At 35.9% G+C, this 19,143-nt stretch overlaps 2 protein-coding genes across 5 annotated transcripts in view; one reads left to right on the plus strand and one right to left on the minus strand.

Moving 5' to 3' along the window:
* Positions 1-4,403, minus strand: part of LOC107666176 (phospholipid transfer protein-like) — a 16,336-nt gene extending 11,933 nt beyond the window's left edge. The window contains exons 1-3 of one of the 3 annotated variants that reach the window (XM_016457361.1): positions 4,379-4,403; positions 672-795; positions 471-570 (exon numbers count right to left, since the gene is read on the minus strand). In XM_016457361.1, the coding sequence (XP_016312847.1) occupies positions 471-570; positions 672-780 (209 nt within the window). In that variant the 5' untranslated portion in view covers positions 781-795; positions 4,379-4,403. The other 2 variants (XM_016457359.1, XM_016457360.1) reach the window with 2 other exon arrangements.
* A 2,118-nt stretch (positions 4,404-6,521) lies between these two features.
* The window catches only part of LOC107666074 (phosphorylated CTD-interacting factor 1-like), a 13,545-nt gene continuing 923 nt past the window's right edge, over positions 6,522-19,143 (plus strand). Inside the window, exons 1-15 of one of the 2 annotated variants that reach the window (XM_016457176.1) lie at positions 6,522-6,722; positions 9,483-9,625; positions 9,983-10,107; positions 11,040-11,174; positions 11,903-12,042; positions 12,941-13,095; positions 14,923-15,070; positions 15,163-15,246; positions 15,327-15,426; positions 15,516-15,678; positions 15,839-16,014; positions 16,593-16,679; positions 16,766-16,950; positions 17,444-17,537; positions 17,634-17,809. In XM_016457176.1, coding sequence (XP_016312662.1) covers positions 9,502-9,625; positions 9,983-10,107; positions 11,040-11,174; positions 11,903-12,042; positions 12,941-13,095; positions 14,923-15,070; positions 15,163-15,246; positions 15,327-15,426; positions 15,516-15,678; positions 15,839-16,014; positions 16,593-16,679; positions 16,766-16,950; positions 17,444-17,537; positions 17,634-17,809 — 1,892 coding nt within the window. In that variant the 5' untranslated portion in view covers positions 6,522-6,722; positions 9,483-9,501. Of the gene's footprint in view, positions 6,723-7,913; positions 7,999-9,482; positions 9,626-9,982; positions 10,108-11,039; positions 11,175-11,902; positions 12,043-12,940; positions 13,096-14,922; positions 15,071-15,162; positions 15,247-15,326; positions 15,427-15,515; positions 15,679-15,838; positions 16,015-16,592; positions 16,680-16,765; positions 16,951-17,443; positions 17,538-17,633; positions 17,810-19,143 lie in introns of those variants that run through there. The other variant, XM_016457177.1, reaches the window with a different exon arrangement.

Below are 19,143 nucleotides of genomic sequence, written 5' to 3' on the forward strand. Positions count from 1 at the left end.
TGTTCTATCTATCTATCTATCTATCTATCTATCTATCTATCTATCTCTCTGTCTGTCTGTCTGTTGTTCTATCTATCTATCTATCTATCTATCTATCTATCTATCTATCATTCTATCGTTCTATCTATTGTTCTATCTATCTATCTCTCTGTCTGTTGTTCTATCTATCTATCTATCTATCGTTCTATCTATCGTTCTATCCTTTGTATTTACAAATTAGTTATCTGAATTTCTATAAATTTCAAATCGTTTCAAATAATTCTCCTCCCTTACATTCTTGCAGTTCTCGTGCATCGTCTTTGCGTCTTCAGTTCAAAATCAGGAACTGAATTGGAATTTAAAAGGCATTCTTAACTCTACTCTGAATGTTGCTCAATCCTGACGTGTATTTTCAGGTGTTTGTGAGAGAATGACCGCACGAGGACGCAGTGTGGAGCATGACTCAGTGACAGCAGATGAAGTAAACATACTCTTTGATGGTGTACTGGAAGCGGCCCTCTTTACCGCGCATCTCTGGCATGGTGATGTTACTCAACTCTTCTTCCACGAACCTCTTTGTCTCGGCCTTCACTGTAAAAACGTCAAAAAGAGGCCAGTCTGAGACTTTTATAGGCTCCTAACGATAGTTGCATTCTAAGTCTGAATATTGAGCTTATTGTCAGATTTCTTACACATCTCCAGTCCTCTGTCAGTGATGCGGATCTTGCATCCAGGCGGCTCAGCTAAAGTCATCGTGATTAAAGAAAGAAGAAAGATGACAGAGACTTGCAGCAGTCCCATGATTCCTCAGTAGAGCTGAAAAACAACAAGTAGCCTTCTTAATTTAACAGAGTAAGCAAGAGACAGTTGAGAGAAGGCTTGGGTCAATCACACTGTAAAATTAGTTTTCAAAGTTGTAAATAAAACAAAGATGACTGAAGTATGTTAAAGATTATTTCAGTTTTTCTAATTCAAAATTCAATGTGTTAGTGTTTTTGTAGTTGCCTACTAATTTGTGAAATTTACTATTAATTTCTGAGTGAAAATTGTTCCAAAGTAAATTCTACATCTTTTTTTTTTCAGTCCACGATCATCAAATAGGTTAAAAAAAAAAGTCAAATATTGAAAAGTTTCAAATATATTATCAATTTCCATGTCAGTTTTATTCAATACACACATAATCGGTGAATAAGAAGAAACAGATGTCAAGTTTAAAATAATTTCAGATCATAAGTTTATATAATGGACTAAAATTGACTAAAGATAATTAATAAAGTAAATAATTAATAATGAATTAATAGATATGAATGAATTAATAAAGTAAAATATTAATTTAAATGGATTAAAATTAGCTAAAAATGTAAAAGTTTAAATAATACAACTTAAATCCAAATAACTTATTTTAAAAATAATAATAAATGAAATAAAAATAATGTAAGTCAATTCAAATCCAAAACTATAGTGCACCAAAAACCCTTCCTCGTGCATTAGTTTTAAAGCTCACATCAGAGTTAGGTCTGTCCACAGATGGTGCAGCTTTACTCTCCTGCACCACAGAGCTTCTCCAGTGCGGCAGCAGGAAAATAGGTCCTGACAGCTAAATATACAAACAGCAAGCAAATAAGAGAATGATCTTGCCTTTCAAGCGTATGTAAGAAAATATCCAGCGAAAGAAGTCCAAGTCTGTCGTCTCTCGTCTCTGTAGCAGTGTGTGTGAAGGGTCTGTGTCTGCGTGTGTGTGTTTATAGTGCAGAGGAGGAGAGACTGTGTGCCTCGTCTGAATGAGAGAGAGAGAGAGCAAGAGAGGACAGAGAGAGAGAGAGAGAGGACAGCATCCCCAATGAGTGCATTGTTGCTGCTGTGAGTTGAGTATTCTGGGTTGTTGCAATGCTGTTCTGGTGCTTTTTATTCGTACCGTTCAAAAGGTTTGGGATGAGTTACATTTTGAGATTTGTTTAAATCACTACACTAAAGTATATGATCAACAGTAAACGTGTAACATAGCAAGCATTTATCCAGTACTGTATAAAACTATTCAGAATGGTAGAAACAAAAATAAAATAGTTTTGCTTACACTGGGATATAGCACATCAACTACTTATGTAAATGTACTTTTAAATAATAATTAGTAAATAAATAAATACATTTAAATGCAATAAATACATTTAAATTTAATTTTAAATAAATAAATAATCTTAGTAAAAAAAATCAGAATTTAGATTTAATTTTTACTTAAAAATGACTTAAAAAAAAACTTTAAATAAAAAATGCATTTAATTTAAAATAAATAAATTAATTACATGTTAAATAAGTAATTTTAATAAATAAATTATTATGCACTATTTTTTAAATAATTTAAAATAAATAAATGCAATAAATTGTAATTTTGCATTTATTTAAAATATAATATATAATTAAATAATTAAAAATAAATACATTTATTAATTAAAATTTAATTTAAAAAATCTAAATAAAATAAACATAAATATTATATTATAGTATTGTATAATTTTTAATAATAATGTAATGATGGTGTATATTAATTAAATTCTATTTAATATTTCATATAATAACTCGCCAGAGAAAATCAATAATAGTAAATAGAACATCTAAACATTTAATATATCACTGCTCAGTATAATAGAGACGCAGTGACCAACAGCTTGAATGAGGTCGCTCTCTTGGAGGTCGCATGTGTGTGTGACGCTGGAGGCAGCTGTCTTTAGTCCCCCAGATATAACCAACAGGATCAAAACAAACCGTCCCGCAAATGGGCTTTATAAGGTCATTGACCCCAGGGTCCGGCTGGTTTACCCCGCTTCAAAGAAGATTTCACAAATGCCTCATTTATTTTGTATAAAACCCTGCGGGATGGGAGCTTTTTTAGGTAATTACTCCTCTGAGACAATGTCTTTCTGCAAACGCATTGTCCGTGTGCAATACCCTAGGTGACCTTTGACACAAAATGATGCTGAATGAAAGCCACATGTCTTTACATTTCAGGAAGGACGAACATGTTCTTTGTAAAACATGAGTGTTTTTTGCAATAAATCAAGTTTTGTTGGGGAACAAGAAATAGCCATGACATGAGATCTGGTGCATGTTAGTGGACATTGTTTAGATTTGGAATGATCCTCACAAGTGTTTTCGGCCGTAAGGTGATGTTTGCTTTGAGAAGGGACTGGGGTCACTACAGTTCACAAACACATTTGCTTCTCCAGGTCAATACCCCGAGAAAATAATAACTAAAACAATGTTACACAAGCAAAATAGACGAGATATGTTTTGTTCACATTGGGGAAAGCACAGAAACGGTGTATGTAAATGTTCTTTTAAAGAATACTTTTATATAATTAAAAACTTTTATTATTTAAAATAAATAATCATTCTAATTAGATTTTAAATAATAAACAGTATAATAATAATAATAATAATAATAAAGATAACCAGTCATTTTAAATGACACTTTTAAATAATTAAATATATATATATATATATATATATATTTGAATAAATAAATTATCATTTTAATTTTAAATCATTTAAAATAAATAAATACATTTATTAAATAAACAATCATTTTAAGTTTATTTTTAAATCCTTTAGAATAAATACATAATATTATAGTACCATGTAATTATTATTAATAATTAAACATTGATGTATAATAATTACAAATTTTGTTTTGTTCACAAATACTGCACAGTGACTATGTAAATTTAGTTTTAAATTACGCTTAAATAAATAATAAATAAACAATATTTTCATTTACATTTTAAATAATTCCGAATGAATAAATCATATTAATTCAATAATCGCAAATTCTGAACATTTCAGATATTGCTATGTGAATTTGGGTCAAAGGGCAAAACAATATGATATGAAATGTACCACGGCTGTTTAAACTAACTAGTAGTGGTGATCCATAATTTAAACAGTTATCCCCTTATAGGCATTATTAAAAAACAGATATGAAAACAAATGATATTTTACTTCTTTGACATGCAGATTTTCTAAATAGGAACCACTTCATGAAGGACACTGTATAAATCATATGAGCCAAAAAACGTATTAATCCAGAATACAGTCTGATTGCCAAAATAAAAAATGCAAATTTCCATATTATACTCTTAAAAATAAAGGTGCTTCACGATGCCATAGAAGAACCTTTTTGTCTAAATGGTTCCATAAAGAACCTTCAACATCTGAAGAACCTTTCTGTTTCACAAAAGCTTCTTTGTGGTGAAAGAAGGTTCTTCAGATTATAAAAATGTAAGAAAGAGATGGTTCTTTAAAGAACTTTGACTGAATGGTTCTTTGTGGAACCAAAAATGCTTGTGAAGAACCTTTTAAGCACCTTTATTTTTAAGAGGGTAGCCTCATAGAAACATAAACCTACCTCCATTTGTGCTGGAGGCACTCGATCCCTTCTGAGAATTTCTAGAAGTTCACATTATTTCTAGTGCGGTGGCTTCAGGCTGCATTAAACAGATTCCAGCGCTCTGCCCTTTCATTTTTGGAGACTAAACCTTAAATTAGTTCATGACTTCTTGGAAGCCCATGTTGCAAGTTTTCATAGAACCACATGATGCAAGAAATGGGTTCGACTTAAAACCACAGAGGAGCAATGTGGAGCTTGCTTTGGAGAATCGAGTTCAGAAAAAATGCTATTTCAAGCTTTTGACCACTAATTATGGGGTGAGCACATCAAACTTTCTTTTTTAGACCTGTTTGAAAAGAGTAAAGTTATAAATAAAACAAAGAGCACTGGAGTATATTTGACAAGAAAATAGAACGTTTTTTATGTTTCAGATTTCACATTCAGTTCAGTGTTACTTTGTGAAATTTATTAGCAATTTCTGAGTGACAATTTTTTTATAAACTTGGAAATTAGAAATGCTGATTTGTCAGCTAACAGTAATAAAATATTAAAATAAAATCATTTTATAAAATGATTAAAACTGAAACTAATAATAAAGCTACACTAAACAAAAAATAAAGGTGCGTCACGATGCCGTAAAAGAACTTTTGTCTAAATGGTTCCATAAAGAACCTTTAACATCTGAAGAACCTTTCTGTTTCACAAAAGGTTCTTTGTGGTGAAACTAGGTTCTTCAGATTATAAAAAGGTAAGAAAGAGATGGTTCTTTAAAGAACTTTGACTGAATGCTTCTTCTATGGCATTGCTGCATGTGAAGAACCTTTTGAAGCACCTTTATTTTTAAGAGTGTATATACACATACACACACACATACACACACACACACACACACACACACACACACACACACACACACACACACACACACACACACACACACCGCCAGACTGATAAATATATACATACACGTATACATATATATACACACACACACACATACATACACACACATACATACACACACACACATACATACACACACACATATACACACACACACACACACATACATATACACACACACATACACACACACACACGCACGCACGCACGCACGCACGCACGCACACACACACATAAACTAAAACTAATAAAAATGACAAAAGCACGTAACAAAATTACTAAAACTTCAAAACTGAAAATATAAAAGTAATATGAAAGTATTAATACATATCATATATAAATAATACTACAATAACACTGACATAAAAATGCATTCTAAAACTTGATAGATTTATAGTGTGTATAGAAATAATTTTGCAGAGTACAAACACAGTCAGCAATAACCAGAAGTGAAAAGAGCAATATAACATTTAAATAAAAATAAATGATAGCAGTGCAAATGGCCAGTGAAGCACACATGATCAGTGTACTGTAGTGCAAATAGCATGATGTACAAATAGGAAATGAGCTGAATTCAAACTGCAATTCACAATAGTTCAAATGAAGTAATGATATAAGTAAAATGTTCAAAAGTGGAATTGTGGTAAAGTTCATAAGAAAACAATCATTTAAACAGCCTTTATTTGATGCATATTGATAAGATTTTTAAAACGTTAGAAGTAGGGAAATTTTGATTATGGGAACCCCTTACAAGTGTTTGTTTTATTTGTGTGTAAGTTATGTGTGTATTTAGATTTTTTATTTTTGTGAAGCACTTGTGCTATATAAATAAAAGATGCAGTTGAAGTGGTTTCTTACCATAATAATTCAAATAATAATTAAAAACATAGACATTTTTAATGCCATTAAGTAAATTGAACTAAAACTAAGTGTTTGCTAAAAATAGTAATAGCCTATAATTATTAGTAACGTAATTAAAACGGAATAAATAAATATTAGATGAAAATGTTGAACTGAAATGTTGCCTTGGCAGCTAACTTTTTAATTTAAAAAAGTTTAAGTACCTAATTTGCTAAAAGTATAACTGAAATAAAGCTAAATCGCCTGTTTTGGAGGGGAACAAAACTATTAAAAATGATTAAAGAAATTCAAAACATAGACACTGCCATTTTATTGAAGTAAATGTACAAACATTTTCAGGACAACAATGAAGAACAATCACATAGTTTCCTAAGATAAATGATTTGTTTATGTTTGTTTCATTTCCCAGTCGGAATGAACGCCTCTCTACAAATGGCCGCGCGGCTTTGACACGTTCCACTGCGGAGCCGCGCATGCGCATTAACCGCGTCCGAGAGCCCGATACAAGATGGCGGAGTCGGTGGGGAGGGAGAGGCGGAGGCGGGTCCGAATCGGATAGCGCAAAGCCTATTGAAGACTCCCATCAAACCTCTCCAAGGTAAGGGATTCAGTCATTGAAGAGCAGCACTAGACCTATAGGCGTGTGGCGGAATGCACGGGGCACAATAATATCCCCGCGGTTGCTGCAAACGCGCGTAACGCACGCAGTAAACAGACCTTATACTGCGCAGTGAGCGCAGCGCCTAGTACGAGAGACCGCGCGCCATTTTGTCGACCGTTTCTTCGAAGCAAAAGTGGCGCCTAAAATTTGTGGTCGTAACGGTCGGAGATTGACGGGGTTTAAACTCAGTAAATGAGCTGTTTGACGCACTGTGGTGATGGCCCTATGTATCCCCGTCCTTTCTGTGCCCAAATGAAGCCAGATGCTCCGCCACCTGGTCTTATTTTACCCGCTCTCTCCTGCACATCGGCTCGCGCTGCCGTAGCTCTTTGTTGGATGTTGTTCTCCTCCTCCTTCGGGTTTGTTTTCGGGGTTTGGCTCGATCTGGGGTGGGCGGCGTAGCAGGCGCATGCGTGCCCTTCTTTCGCTCATTTGCGCTCTTATTAACGACGATAAACGCAGTAAACACATTCGCGTAGAATAGATACAAGATGTATGGTGTGATACCTGGGTTTACGAAACAAAAACCCCACGGTAATACGGTGTTAGACGCGTATTAGTCTCCGATACCATCGCCGTACCATGTTACTGGCATAATACTTTTTGTAAGGTTTATTTGTGGAAAAACCCTGTGTTCGGGTATTTTCTGAGATTTAACCATAAATTACTTTTTGTCAGTATTTAAACGCATGGCAGCTCGGCCCACTGTAATTTTAAGCGTAATACCATTATGCCATTTCCTTACATTTACCACAGTACCATGGTATTCAGGGAAGTTCCTCAGTTTTTTACACACGTACATGGTATTACCATCACTTTAGCATAATACTGAATATTTATCTTATGATGACTGAGTAATAACCGTTTAACATATTATTTGCAAGGTACTTGGTTCCTGGAAATCCCATACAAAATAATACCACAGTAATCATAGCTCTTTGCAAATGCCGTATTCAATACAATTATTGTTAGTATAGTAAAATTTAAATTTGTACAGTCCTTTATTGTACAAATCTTTAGAGCACTGATCGTGGATCAGTTCATGTAGTTTTAATTGTGCATTTATTGTCTGTAGTAATACTATGCTTTGAAATATTATCTTACAGTATAATTGCCATATTCATAAATATTGCTTTAGTTTTTGGTAGGTCATGGCTCAGTTTTCTGAATAACAGCCATAGACTCACCGTGCCGTCAAAACAATCCAACCGAGGTGCGTAGACCAAAAAAAGTTTCCCAAATAGTAAAGTACTTAAAGGGGTCATATTATGCTTTTTTAAAGATCATTATTTTGTGTATTTGGTGTAACAGAATATGTTGACATGCTTTAATGTTCAAAAAACACATTATTTTTCAAATACTGTACATTATTGTAGGTCCTCTATGCCCCGCCTCTCTCAAACACTTCGTTTTCTACAAAGTCCCTCCTTCCGACAAGCGTTGAAATCGCATCATATGACCCCTTTAAAAAATAAAAATAAAAAGCCAGCACACTCTCAAAAAACAAAAATCCCAAGCGGGATGAAAACAATGTAAGCAATTTAATGAGAAAAACAAGGCAAACGTTTCGGTCACATGTTGACCATTTTCAATGCCAAGCTTGTGATTTTTGAGAGTGTGGGCTTTTTTTTTAAAGTACTTTACTCTTTGGGAATCAGTTTTATGAATAAAATGATGGTTTGAAACACTTTTTAACTCTATTAGTGAATGTTTAACAAATGGAGGATCCAAAGTTTCACTTTCATTATTATGTTTAAGTTGCATTCTTTTCCTGGGAAGTTTTTCTTTCACATCCACCTCAGCCGACTTAAAGGCATATTTCACCCCAAAACAGAAAATGTTGTCATCATTTTCTTACCTCTTACTCAACTATTTATTTGATTACAGTTTTCTGCTTCAGTCTCTGTTTTATTGGTATGTCCACAACTAAATTGCCTTTTGGGATTAATAGCTAAATATAATCCAATTGAATCAGCTTGTATTGTTGACTTTGTTTTAGGGGAGCTGAGACCCCAGTACTCTGGAATAATAATATATTGCCTTCAAATTATTTTAATATGTTCTTCAGACCAATTCATACCTATATTATTGAAGTTTAATCTTCTGTTTTATCACAATCTAAGCTTATAATGTGAAAATTGGTTTGCATTTATTCCTATTTTATTTTTTATGCATGGACTCTGGGACCCCAAACACCACATTTAGGCTAAATGTGACCACTCTATGTAGTGCTCTCAGAATTACAATGCTTGCATTTTGTAAAGATGCAATATTTTTTGTCTTAAGACAGGACAAATGAGGAGCTATGACAAGATTCTCAAAAATGGCGCTACAGTGATGCGGAGAGACCAAAGGAGACAAATTGTTGAATAAAGTCGTTATTTTAGTTTTCTTCGTGTACAAAAAGTATTCTCGTCACTTCATAACGTTACGGTTGAACCGCTGATGGCAGATGGACTATTCAGACGATGTCTTTCATACTTTTCTGGACCTTGACAGTGTAATTTACTTGGCAGTCATATATAAACTTTAATTTTCTGCAAGCTTAGGATGTGAAAGTTCAGTTTTGCATGTTTTATATATGGGGGTCTCTTGGGCCCCAAACACTACACTTAGGGTTAATATGACTTTCCTGTATATTGCTATCAGATTTGCAATGCTTTAATTTGGTAAAAATGCAACCTTTTCAATCTTAAGACAGGACAAATGAGGAGCTATGACGAGTGAAAACCACGGAACAGAAAAGGCAGACTCGGCGATGGTCATGTCGCCCACCGGGTCCACGTCACAGGCGGCTCCTTTCTCACCCTCAACCAGCAAACCCATCCAAGAGCTGCCAGGTGTGTATCTCTCAGGCTTTAAAGGGTTACTCCACCCCAAAATGAAAATGTTGTCATTAATCACTTACCCCCATGTCGTTCCAAATACTTTTCTGGGCCTTGACAGTGTTATTAACTTGGCAGTCAATGGGACAGTCACAAGCCTCCCGGTTTTCATCCAAAATATTTTAAATTGTGTTCTGAAGACGAACGAAGCTTTTACGGGTTTGGAACGACATGGGGGTAAGTGATTAATGACAAACTTTTCATTTTGGGGTGGAGTAACCCTTTAAATGACTGATGGGACTCCCTGTGTTCTTCAGTGCTCCGTTTGGGGCTGCTGTGTCCTGTGCGTTTGATTTTTAGTTTCACTTACAGATGAACTGGTTCAGGCTGGATGGTCTAAATGTTGGAGTAAGAGGGAGAATCGGCCGTACTACTTCAATCGATTCACTAATCAGTCGCTGTGGGAGATGCCTGTCCTGGGCCAGCATGATGTCATTGTAAGTTCAGGCTTCAGAGCCAATTAAATCTATTTATTGTGGATGTAAGTAACATTTAGGGGAAACACTTTAACAGTGTTTATTGGTATACAGTTCTGTTTGTTTTTTTGTTTATTTTAGATACTGGATATACAGTTTTTTTTATATATATATATTTTTTCATTTAAATTTTAAGTTTTAATTATTACATTGTTCTTTGGGTTTTTTGCTAATACGGGTCTTTTGATACACACAAAACTGTATCCTCCGGTTTCATAGACAAGGCTTAAGCCTAGTCTCAGACTAAAATGCATGTCTGGGCTGTTTTAACTGAAGGAAACTTGCAGCGACTGATCTTAAAATATGTCAGATTCATTGTTTTGTCTCAAGATGCACACCAGTAATTTTTTTTATCTAAGGCATATTTCTAAAAACTACTTAAATGTGCTAATTGAACTATGGCCTAATCCTGGCTTAACCTAAGCCCTGTCTGTGAAACCGGGCCTATCTGTGTTATTTTAGTATTTTTTTTATGTATAGTATTGATATTTAATTGGCTTTTTAAATATTTTCAAATTGATACTTTTCATTTTAATTTTAGTAATCGCGTTGTCATATGTGCTGTTTGGTTTGTTTATCAGTGCTTATCAATGTTATTTTAGTATTAATTATATAATTATATTATTAATTAATATTTTTGTATAATTATAGTATATTTTTATGTTTGTTTTGTTTTTCTAATTTTACTGCTTCAGCGTAAACATTTAATTTTTTAACTTAAGTTGAGTAAAAAATTTTCATCTAAAATTTATATTTTCCTTATTATAGCGACTTTTGTAAGTCGCTTGGGATAAAAGCATCCGCTAAATGCATAAAAGCAAATTTTGTTTTCCACGGATAACTAATAATTTGTTAACAATAACAACACTGTCCTGTTTTTGCCATTGTTTTAGTCCGATCCTCTGGGCTTGAACGCGGCTCCAGCCTCTGGCGAGGCAATGAGTGACACCGGTCTGGGCAACGGTCAGCGTAAAAGACATCCATCGGAGGATGCTCAAGCAGGCCCTAACAGTTTCAAGAGGCCAAAGGTCCGTTTTCTTCCTAATAACTTATTTTTTTGTTTATTTAACCTTTATTTAACCAGGCAAGTCAATTAAGAACAGGTTCTTATTTTCAATAACAGCCTGACAGGAGAATTAATATCTCCTGAGAAACATAGGGCTGCACAATTAATCGAATTTCTAATCGCAATTACAATTATGGATGCCACAATTACGTAATCGTTCAAAGCGGCAATTAATCGTTCAAAGTCCACTTATGTTATTCTGCACGCTTAAGATATGTTTTTTTCTTTCTACATGTTATCTTAAGGGTTTTTCCATTGTTTTAGTTTTAGTATAACATTATAATACCATTCATATTTTTACTTTTTTTATAATTTAAAGAAGAAACCAATCCGATGTATATTTGAGGCTTAATACTATAGAAAAGTACTAAAGGTTTTTCAGTTAGTGTTTTCAGCTTGTTTATTTTCGTATAAAAATACGGCATGCATTTGCATCAAACAATGGTATAAACATCATTCAATGTAAATTGTGATAATCGTAATTAATAATCGCAATTACAATTTCAAGGGAATAATAGACAATTATGATTTTTGTCATAATCGTGCAGCCCTAAAACATACAATACATAAAGCACATAAAAAAGAATAAGATCTCAGTTAAAACATATTATTTGATACTTCCTAAACAATGTCTATTTATCAGCAACTCGTTTGGTCATATTTAAGTGAATAGCTTCTGTTTGATTTCAGGTTGAGATTCCAGTCACTCCAACCACTCCCACTGTCCCGATTTCTCCCAGCACGCCAGGAGTCAAACCCTGGGTCAACACCACAGATGATAAACAAGGCCAGACCAGCGTACCTGCACCGGCTCCGTACCGGCCCTCTGTGTGAGTATGGACTCCGTTTATACCTCATTTATCAGTAGTAGGGATGTAACGATTAACCGCGAGCCGGTTGAAAATCAAATATGTGATGATTCAAAACGGTTGAGATGCTAAACAAATCGCGATTCAATTAGGGGCAGGAGTTTATATGAATGTATGTCTGAGGGGAACTTACTGTCTTTAGAAAAGTTTAGATGGTATTTTTTCTTTTCATCTTGCCTCTGTATAATGCATATTAATGTTCATAAGTGCTGCGCTGCTTTGTTTACAGTGCAAACCAAGGAAACGCTTTAAGCGCCACCTGCTGGCAGAGAGTGAATCTGCGTCTCATTCAGCTCGTCTGCTGTTTCTGTTTCATGCAGATATTTTTTATGTATAGTTTCACAAAACTGAAGTCAGACCACTCTGTTTTTGCTTCAAATTTCGAAATTATACAATCTAATTTAGATTAAAAACTGCTCATGTTGCATGTATGCAGCATCTTTGTTTGGATCATATTATATTTACATTTTGTTATTTAGCAGATGCTTTTATCCAAAGCAACTTACAACTGAGGACAATAGAAGCAATCAAAACCAACAAAAGAGCAGTAATATGCAAGTGCTATATTAGTATATTATTATAGTGTTATATTTCAATTTCACAAAGAAACGTGCAGCATTTTGTTCAAGCAATAATAAAAGGACACATTTTGTTTATAATTTGTCTTAAATCTCATTTTGTATAAAAAAATAAAAAATAAATCGTGAATCGAATCGTGAGTTGAGTGAATCGTTACATCCCTAATCAGTAGCATTGGCTAAAAGCATCAGTTAAAAGTGAAAGTAAAAAGTGATTTCAGATATCCTGACAGCGGTTCAGCTCTGTAGACATGACGTGTCTGAACTGGTCTGTGTTTCAGAGTCTACTGGGACCTGGACGTTCAGACCAACGCTGTGATCCGCGAGCGAGCCCCGGCGAACCACCTGCCTCCACACCCTGAGATCGAGTTGCAGAGAGCTCAACTCACCACCAAGCTGCGGCAGCACTACCACGAGCTGTGCTCTCAGCGTGAGGGTATGAGCACACCGCTGCTTTCACATATCACTGAATATGTTCCTATAAAAAAGCTTTACATTCTACATGCGAGAATTTTTTTCAAACTTGTCTGTTTTCTACTTTTATGCTGCTGAAAATGTAGTGAAGTTAGTAGCTTTGTTACTTATTGTTTTATAATCCCAGTAATTCCAGTCTGGGTTAGCGTTAATGGTTTATGAGTGCAGTGCAAAGTTAATGTAAGGAAACTGGAGAAGTTAATACTTTTATTTAGTAAGCCAAAAGTGACATTTCTAATGTTATACAAGATTCGTTTCAAATAAATGCTGTTCTTTTGAACTTTCTGTTCATCAAAGAATTCTGAAAAAATGTGTAACCGTAAATGTATTCACAAAAATATGAAGCAGCGCAACTGTTTTCAACATTGTTAATAATAATAACTGTTTCTTGAGCAGCAAACCAGCATATTAGAATGATTTCTGTAGGATCATGTGACACTGGAGACTGGAGTAATGATGCTGAAAATTCAGCTGCATCACAGGAATAAATTACATTTTAAGCAGTGTTAAAGGGTTAGTTCACCCAAAAATGAAAATTCTGTCATAAATTACTCACCCTCAAGTCATCCTAGCTGTAATACTTTGTGCGCAAAAGAAAAAAAAAAAAACGACTTTATTCAACAATTCGTCTCCTCAGCGTCACCCTGTAGCACCATTTTGGAGAATATCAGCTGGACGTAAACAGCGAATGCTGTTCTGTGTCAGCTGCGTCACACGAATACGCTGTTGTCATTCAGATCAAATCACAACAACGTAGGAAACATCCGCCGTGACGCAGCTGAAACAGAATGGCATATGCTGATATTATTTTATTTACACATGTCGTTGTTTATTAATTTTTTTTTCTTTCATAGTTTTAGTCTAGTTTTAGTCGACGAAAAGTCATTGCATTTTTGTCAACTTTTAGCCATTACTTTTTAGCCATTACTTTGTCAAACTGCAGTTACCAACGTTTATTTTGGTAGCTATTTTATATGTAGTCTTCAAACAAAAATATTCATTAATTCTTCTCTCTTTAGACCAAATCAATTAAGCTTATGAGAAATTTGAATCAAGGATTGAATTTGGAAAAACTGGAATAAATGATGACAATTTTCATTTTTTGGTAGAGATGCAAATTAAACTCATTTACAGTGAGTTTACTTAAGAAGTATACATTTATTTAACATCTTTTGTTGGTTAACATTAATGACACAGATAGGTATTTAATTAGAAATGCTGTCCATTTAAGACGGAAGGTATGCTTGTAATACTGACACGCGTTCAGTTTTCACCCACCTGTTTACGTTCTAAATGGACAGCATTTCTAATTAAATACCTATCTGTGTCATTAATGTTAACCAACAAAAGATGTTAAGAATTGGAGCGAGAAAGAGCACTCGAGAGAGAAAGTTCACCACTGTGAACTTCTATCAGCGCGATTCCGCCTATCCCGCCTTCACTAACTTTAATTTAAAGTTTAGTTTTTATCATCAGATATTAGTTGTAGCTCGTCAACGTCTCGTCTTAGTCGCATAAAAAAGGTTCGTTAACAAATATTTTTCGTCGTCATCTTCGTTGACGAAATTCACACTGATTTTAAGTATATTCAAATACAAGACAGTTATTTTACAAAATTGCTGTTTTTACTGTATTTTTGATTAAATAAATGCATCCTTGGTGAGCAGAAGATTCTTTTTTCAACATTAAAAAAGCTCTTACTGACCTCAAACTTTTAAATGCTATAAATATAATTAATAGAATATTGTTTAGAAATAATTGATGGAAACAATTGATTGACTGTTTTCAGGCATAGAGCCCCCGCGGGAATCCTTCAACCGCTGGCTTTTGGAGAGAAAGGTGGTGGATAAAGGTCTGGATCCGCTCTTGCCCAGCGAATGCGACCCGGTGATTTCCCCATCCATGTTCAGAGAAATCATGAACGACATCCCCATCAGGTACTAGAACATCCGTGTTCAACGTTTCTCATTGTTTTTGTGTTGTATGTTTCAATATGGCAATGCTTTAATAATTTTCCAACACATTTCAGGCTCTCTCGTATCAAATACAAGGAAGAGGCCAGGAAACTCCTGTTTAAATATGCAGAGGCGGCCAAGAAAATGATTGACTCCAGGTAATTATTCATGTCGGTTACTAAAACTCTTTGAGATGAACAGGAATGCTGTATTAAAGTAATATTTCCCGGTTGCACAGAAATGCAACTCCTGACAGTCGGAAGGTGGTGAAGTGGAACGTCGAGGACACAATGAACTGGCTGAGACGAGACCATTCTGCCAGCAAGGAGGACTACATGGTACGTTCTCATTCGTTTTGCCCTGATCTGCCTACCTAGACAGCCTTTCAAGGCATCATATGCATGACCGTAACGTGATCTTTCCTCAGGATCGACTCGAGCACTTGCGGAAGCAGTGCGGGCCTCACGTGGCGTCCGTGGCAAAGGACTCCGTCGAGGGCATCTGTTCAAAGATCTACCATATTTCTGCAGAATATGTGCGCAGGATCCGGCAGGCTCACCTCACTCTGCTTAAAGAGTGCAACATCTCAGGTAGGAGCTGGAGATGTCTGTGAATCTGGACAACGGCCAATGAGGGTTTTATTGTGGACAAAAATCGACCAGCTCCAACAAAAATAGGATGATTTTTTTTTGGCCCTTCACTGTAGGTTTGACTTGAGAGCCTTTGTGATTTATTCTTCTTGCTTTAAAGTGGACGGCACAGAGCCGACGGAGGTCCAGGACCGGTTGGTGTATTGTTATCCAGTCAGACTGTCCATCCTGTCTCCTCCTCAGCCGCGTGTTGAGCTGCACTTCGAGAATGACGTTGCTTGTCTGCGGTATAAAGGGGAAATGGTGAAGGTCAACCGCGGTCATTTCAGCAAACTGGTGTGTATATGCTAAGACTAGCTCAAAATAGGACTGTGGCGATAAATCGATGCAGAATCAATTCGTGGATCGATTCTGAGATCTTCCGAATGCATTGCGATTCTCTCTGGAGTCGATTCTGAGCTTAACAGCAGATGGCGCTCTAATCTACTTTTTATCCGCACACTCAAATGCTCATGAAGAAGAGTGCTGAAGAGTCATGTAATTTCACCTCGGCTCAGAATGCTTTTATGATGCGAGATTAATGTAAACACAGCCCACTGTGAACACCCTTGTAATTCGCGTCAACCTTTTCGAATTTTATGTATGATTATTTTAGTTTCAAGTGTGTGTAAGGATTTGGAAACAAGCAGAGTACAGCTGTTTCTAAAGCATGCAGTGCCATCTGCTGTTCAAAACTAAGCTCAGAATCAACTTGAGAAAGAATAGAGATGCATTCGGAAAATCTCAGAATCGATGCTGAATCATTTCTCGATTCGCGATGCATCGATTTATTTTCCCAGCCCTAGCTCACAACCGATTAAGGTTGGATACTTTGGATTCTTATTTTGTTACCTTTATTTCTCTGGCACAAACAGGAACTCTTATATCGGTACAGCTGTATTGATGACCCGAGGTTTGAAAAGTTCCTATCTCGTGTGTGGTGCCTTAACAAAAGATACCAGGTAATACTCATATTACAGACATTGGTAGCCAATCAGGAAGCCAAATGCAGCATCAACGTGTGTTTCCGCCCTCTTGTGAATCTCAGGTGATGTTTGGGTCCGGAGTGAACGAGGGGTCTGGTCTGCAGGGGGCGCTGCCTGTTCCTGTCTTTGAGGCTCTCAACAAACAGTTTGGAGTGACATTCGAGTGCTTCGCTTCTCCTCTTAACTGCTATTTCAAGCAGTTCTGCTCCGCGTTTCCAGACATTGATGGCTTCTTTGGATCTCGAGGGTATGTAAATGTGCTCTTGGTCATTAGTATTATTTTTGTGGTTTGAAAAGGCAATGAAAAGTGATGTTCCAACAGCTTTTGAGGATAAACGTATTTCAGAATGATGCTTGTTTATTGAACAATTGTGTATTATAAAATGTCTTGCAAATGAGTTGCTAAATGTTACTGAATGAGCCAAAGTAATGTACCGTAATGTTTTGGACATTGCAATTATTACTATATTTTTGGGGTTTATTTGTTTTAGTTTTTATCTATTTTTAATTTAGTATCATGTTCTTTTTATTTTAAATAAATTTAATTGGTTTTAAAATGTATTAATTTTATTAAAAATTATAAAACCAAAACCATTATCGCTTTTGTAAAACACCGTCCTAACATTTCTGACTTTTGTAATTTTTCAGTTTCAGTTTTTCAGTTGTTTTATAAAAGCAAGCATGGCTTCTTTCAGAGAGGTTAATTTGCTATATTGTATCACTCATCTCTGTCTTCACAGGCCATTTCTCAGCTTCTCTCCAGCCAGCGGCTCATTTGAGGCCAACCCTCCGTTCTGTGAGGAACTCATGGATGCCATGGTGAAACACTTTGAGGTGAGTGACTCTTAACGTCATCCCAAAGTCGTTAGATCAGAATATATTACATATACATTCCCATACGGATTCTCATTGTCTCTCTGTCTTTCTCAGGATCTTCTGGAACACTCCAGCGAGCCGCTGTCCTTCATCATCTTTGTGCCAGAGTGGCGTGACCCGCCGACCCCTGCCCTGACACGGATGGAGGCCAGTCGCTTCCGCAGGCACCAGATGATTGTGCCTGCTTTGGAGCACGAGTACCGCAGCGGCTCGCAGCACATCTGCAAAAGGTCAGACATTTGTTGGTCTGTTTCCTTGTTCTTGTGGTTTTAGTTCCTTGTTCACTGCACAAATCGAACCAAAAGTTCTTTTAAACTGCAATTGCCACCAGTTTTGTGAAGTTTAAAGGAAGTTCATTCAGAAATGAAAATTTGCTGAAAATGTGCTCACCCTTAGGCCATACACGATGTGGATGAGTTTGTTTCTTCATTAGATTTGGAGAAATGTAGCATTACATCACTTTCACACCAATGGATCCTCTGCGGTGAATGGGTGCCGTCAGAATGAGAGTCCAAACTGATCAAACTGGGCTGATAAAAACGTCACAATTATCCACACCACTCCAGTCTATCTATTAACGTCTTGTTTATAAGAAACAAATACATCAAGGCGTTTTTAACTTTAAATCTTTGCTTCCGGCTAAAGTATGAGTCCTCAGTCCATAATATTGTTTCCTCCAGTGAAAATGTCATCTCGTCTGAATCAGTAGAGAAATATGCACAGATCAAGCACTGTTTATATATGAAAACGGTTCTAAACAAAAATGTGGGAGGACAACGGGATTGATTTTGTCATTGGATGAAGTGTTATTGATTATGGACTCGTATTTTAGCCGGAAACAACGGTTTGAAGTTAAAAACATCTTAATCATGTTTCTTACAAATATGCAGCTTTTGGCTTCTCAGGATGTTAACTGATGGACTGGAGTGGTGTGAATTACTTGTGGATCATTGTGATGTTTTTATCAGCTATTTGGACTCTCATTCCGACGGCACCCATTCACTGCAGAGGATCCATTGGTGAGCAAGTGATGCAATGCTACATTTCTCCAAATCTGTTCTGATGAGGAAACAAACTCATCTACATTTTGAATGGCCTGAGGGTTTTATTTTTGGTGAACTATTCCTTTAAAGGGTTAGTTCACCCAAAAATGAAAATTAGCTTGTGTTTTACTCACCCTCGAGGCATCCTAGGTGTATATGACTTTCTTCTTTCAGACGAATCCAGTCGGAGTTATATTAAAAATTGTCCTGGCTATTCCAAGCTCTATCATTGCAGTCAGCGTGTTGTAATTGAACAGTCCACAAGTCGTCAAATACAGCACGCGCATCCATTACAAAACGTGACACACGCCTCCGGGGAGTGAATAAAGGCCTCCTGTAGCGAATCCATGTGTTTTTGTAAGAAAAATATTTTTCTTAACACTTTTCTATCACTTCCGCCAACTGTCATATGCGGAAGCCGTGCTGGCGGATGACGTAGCACGTCAGCGTTGTGTGATTAGTGACGAATGCGGAGAGAGAACAAAACAAAACGCCGGTCACGAATTAGAAGTACAAACCGA

This window comes from Sinocyclocheilus anshuiensis, unplaced genomic scaffold (genome assembly GCF_001515605.1).
Source record: "Sinocyclocheilus anshuiensis isolate Anshui unplaced genomic scaffold, SAMN03320099.WGS_v1.1 scaffold447, whole genome shotgun sequence".
Classification (NCBI taxonomy): domain Eukaryota; kingdom Metazoa; phylum Chordata; class Actinopteri; order Cypriniformes; family Cyprinidae; genus Sinocyclocheilus; species Sinocyclocheilus anshuiensis.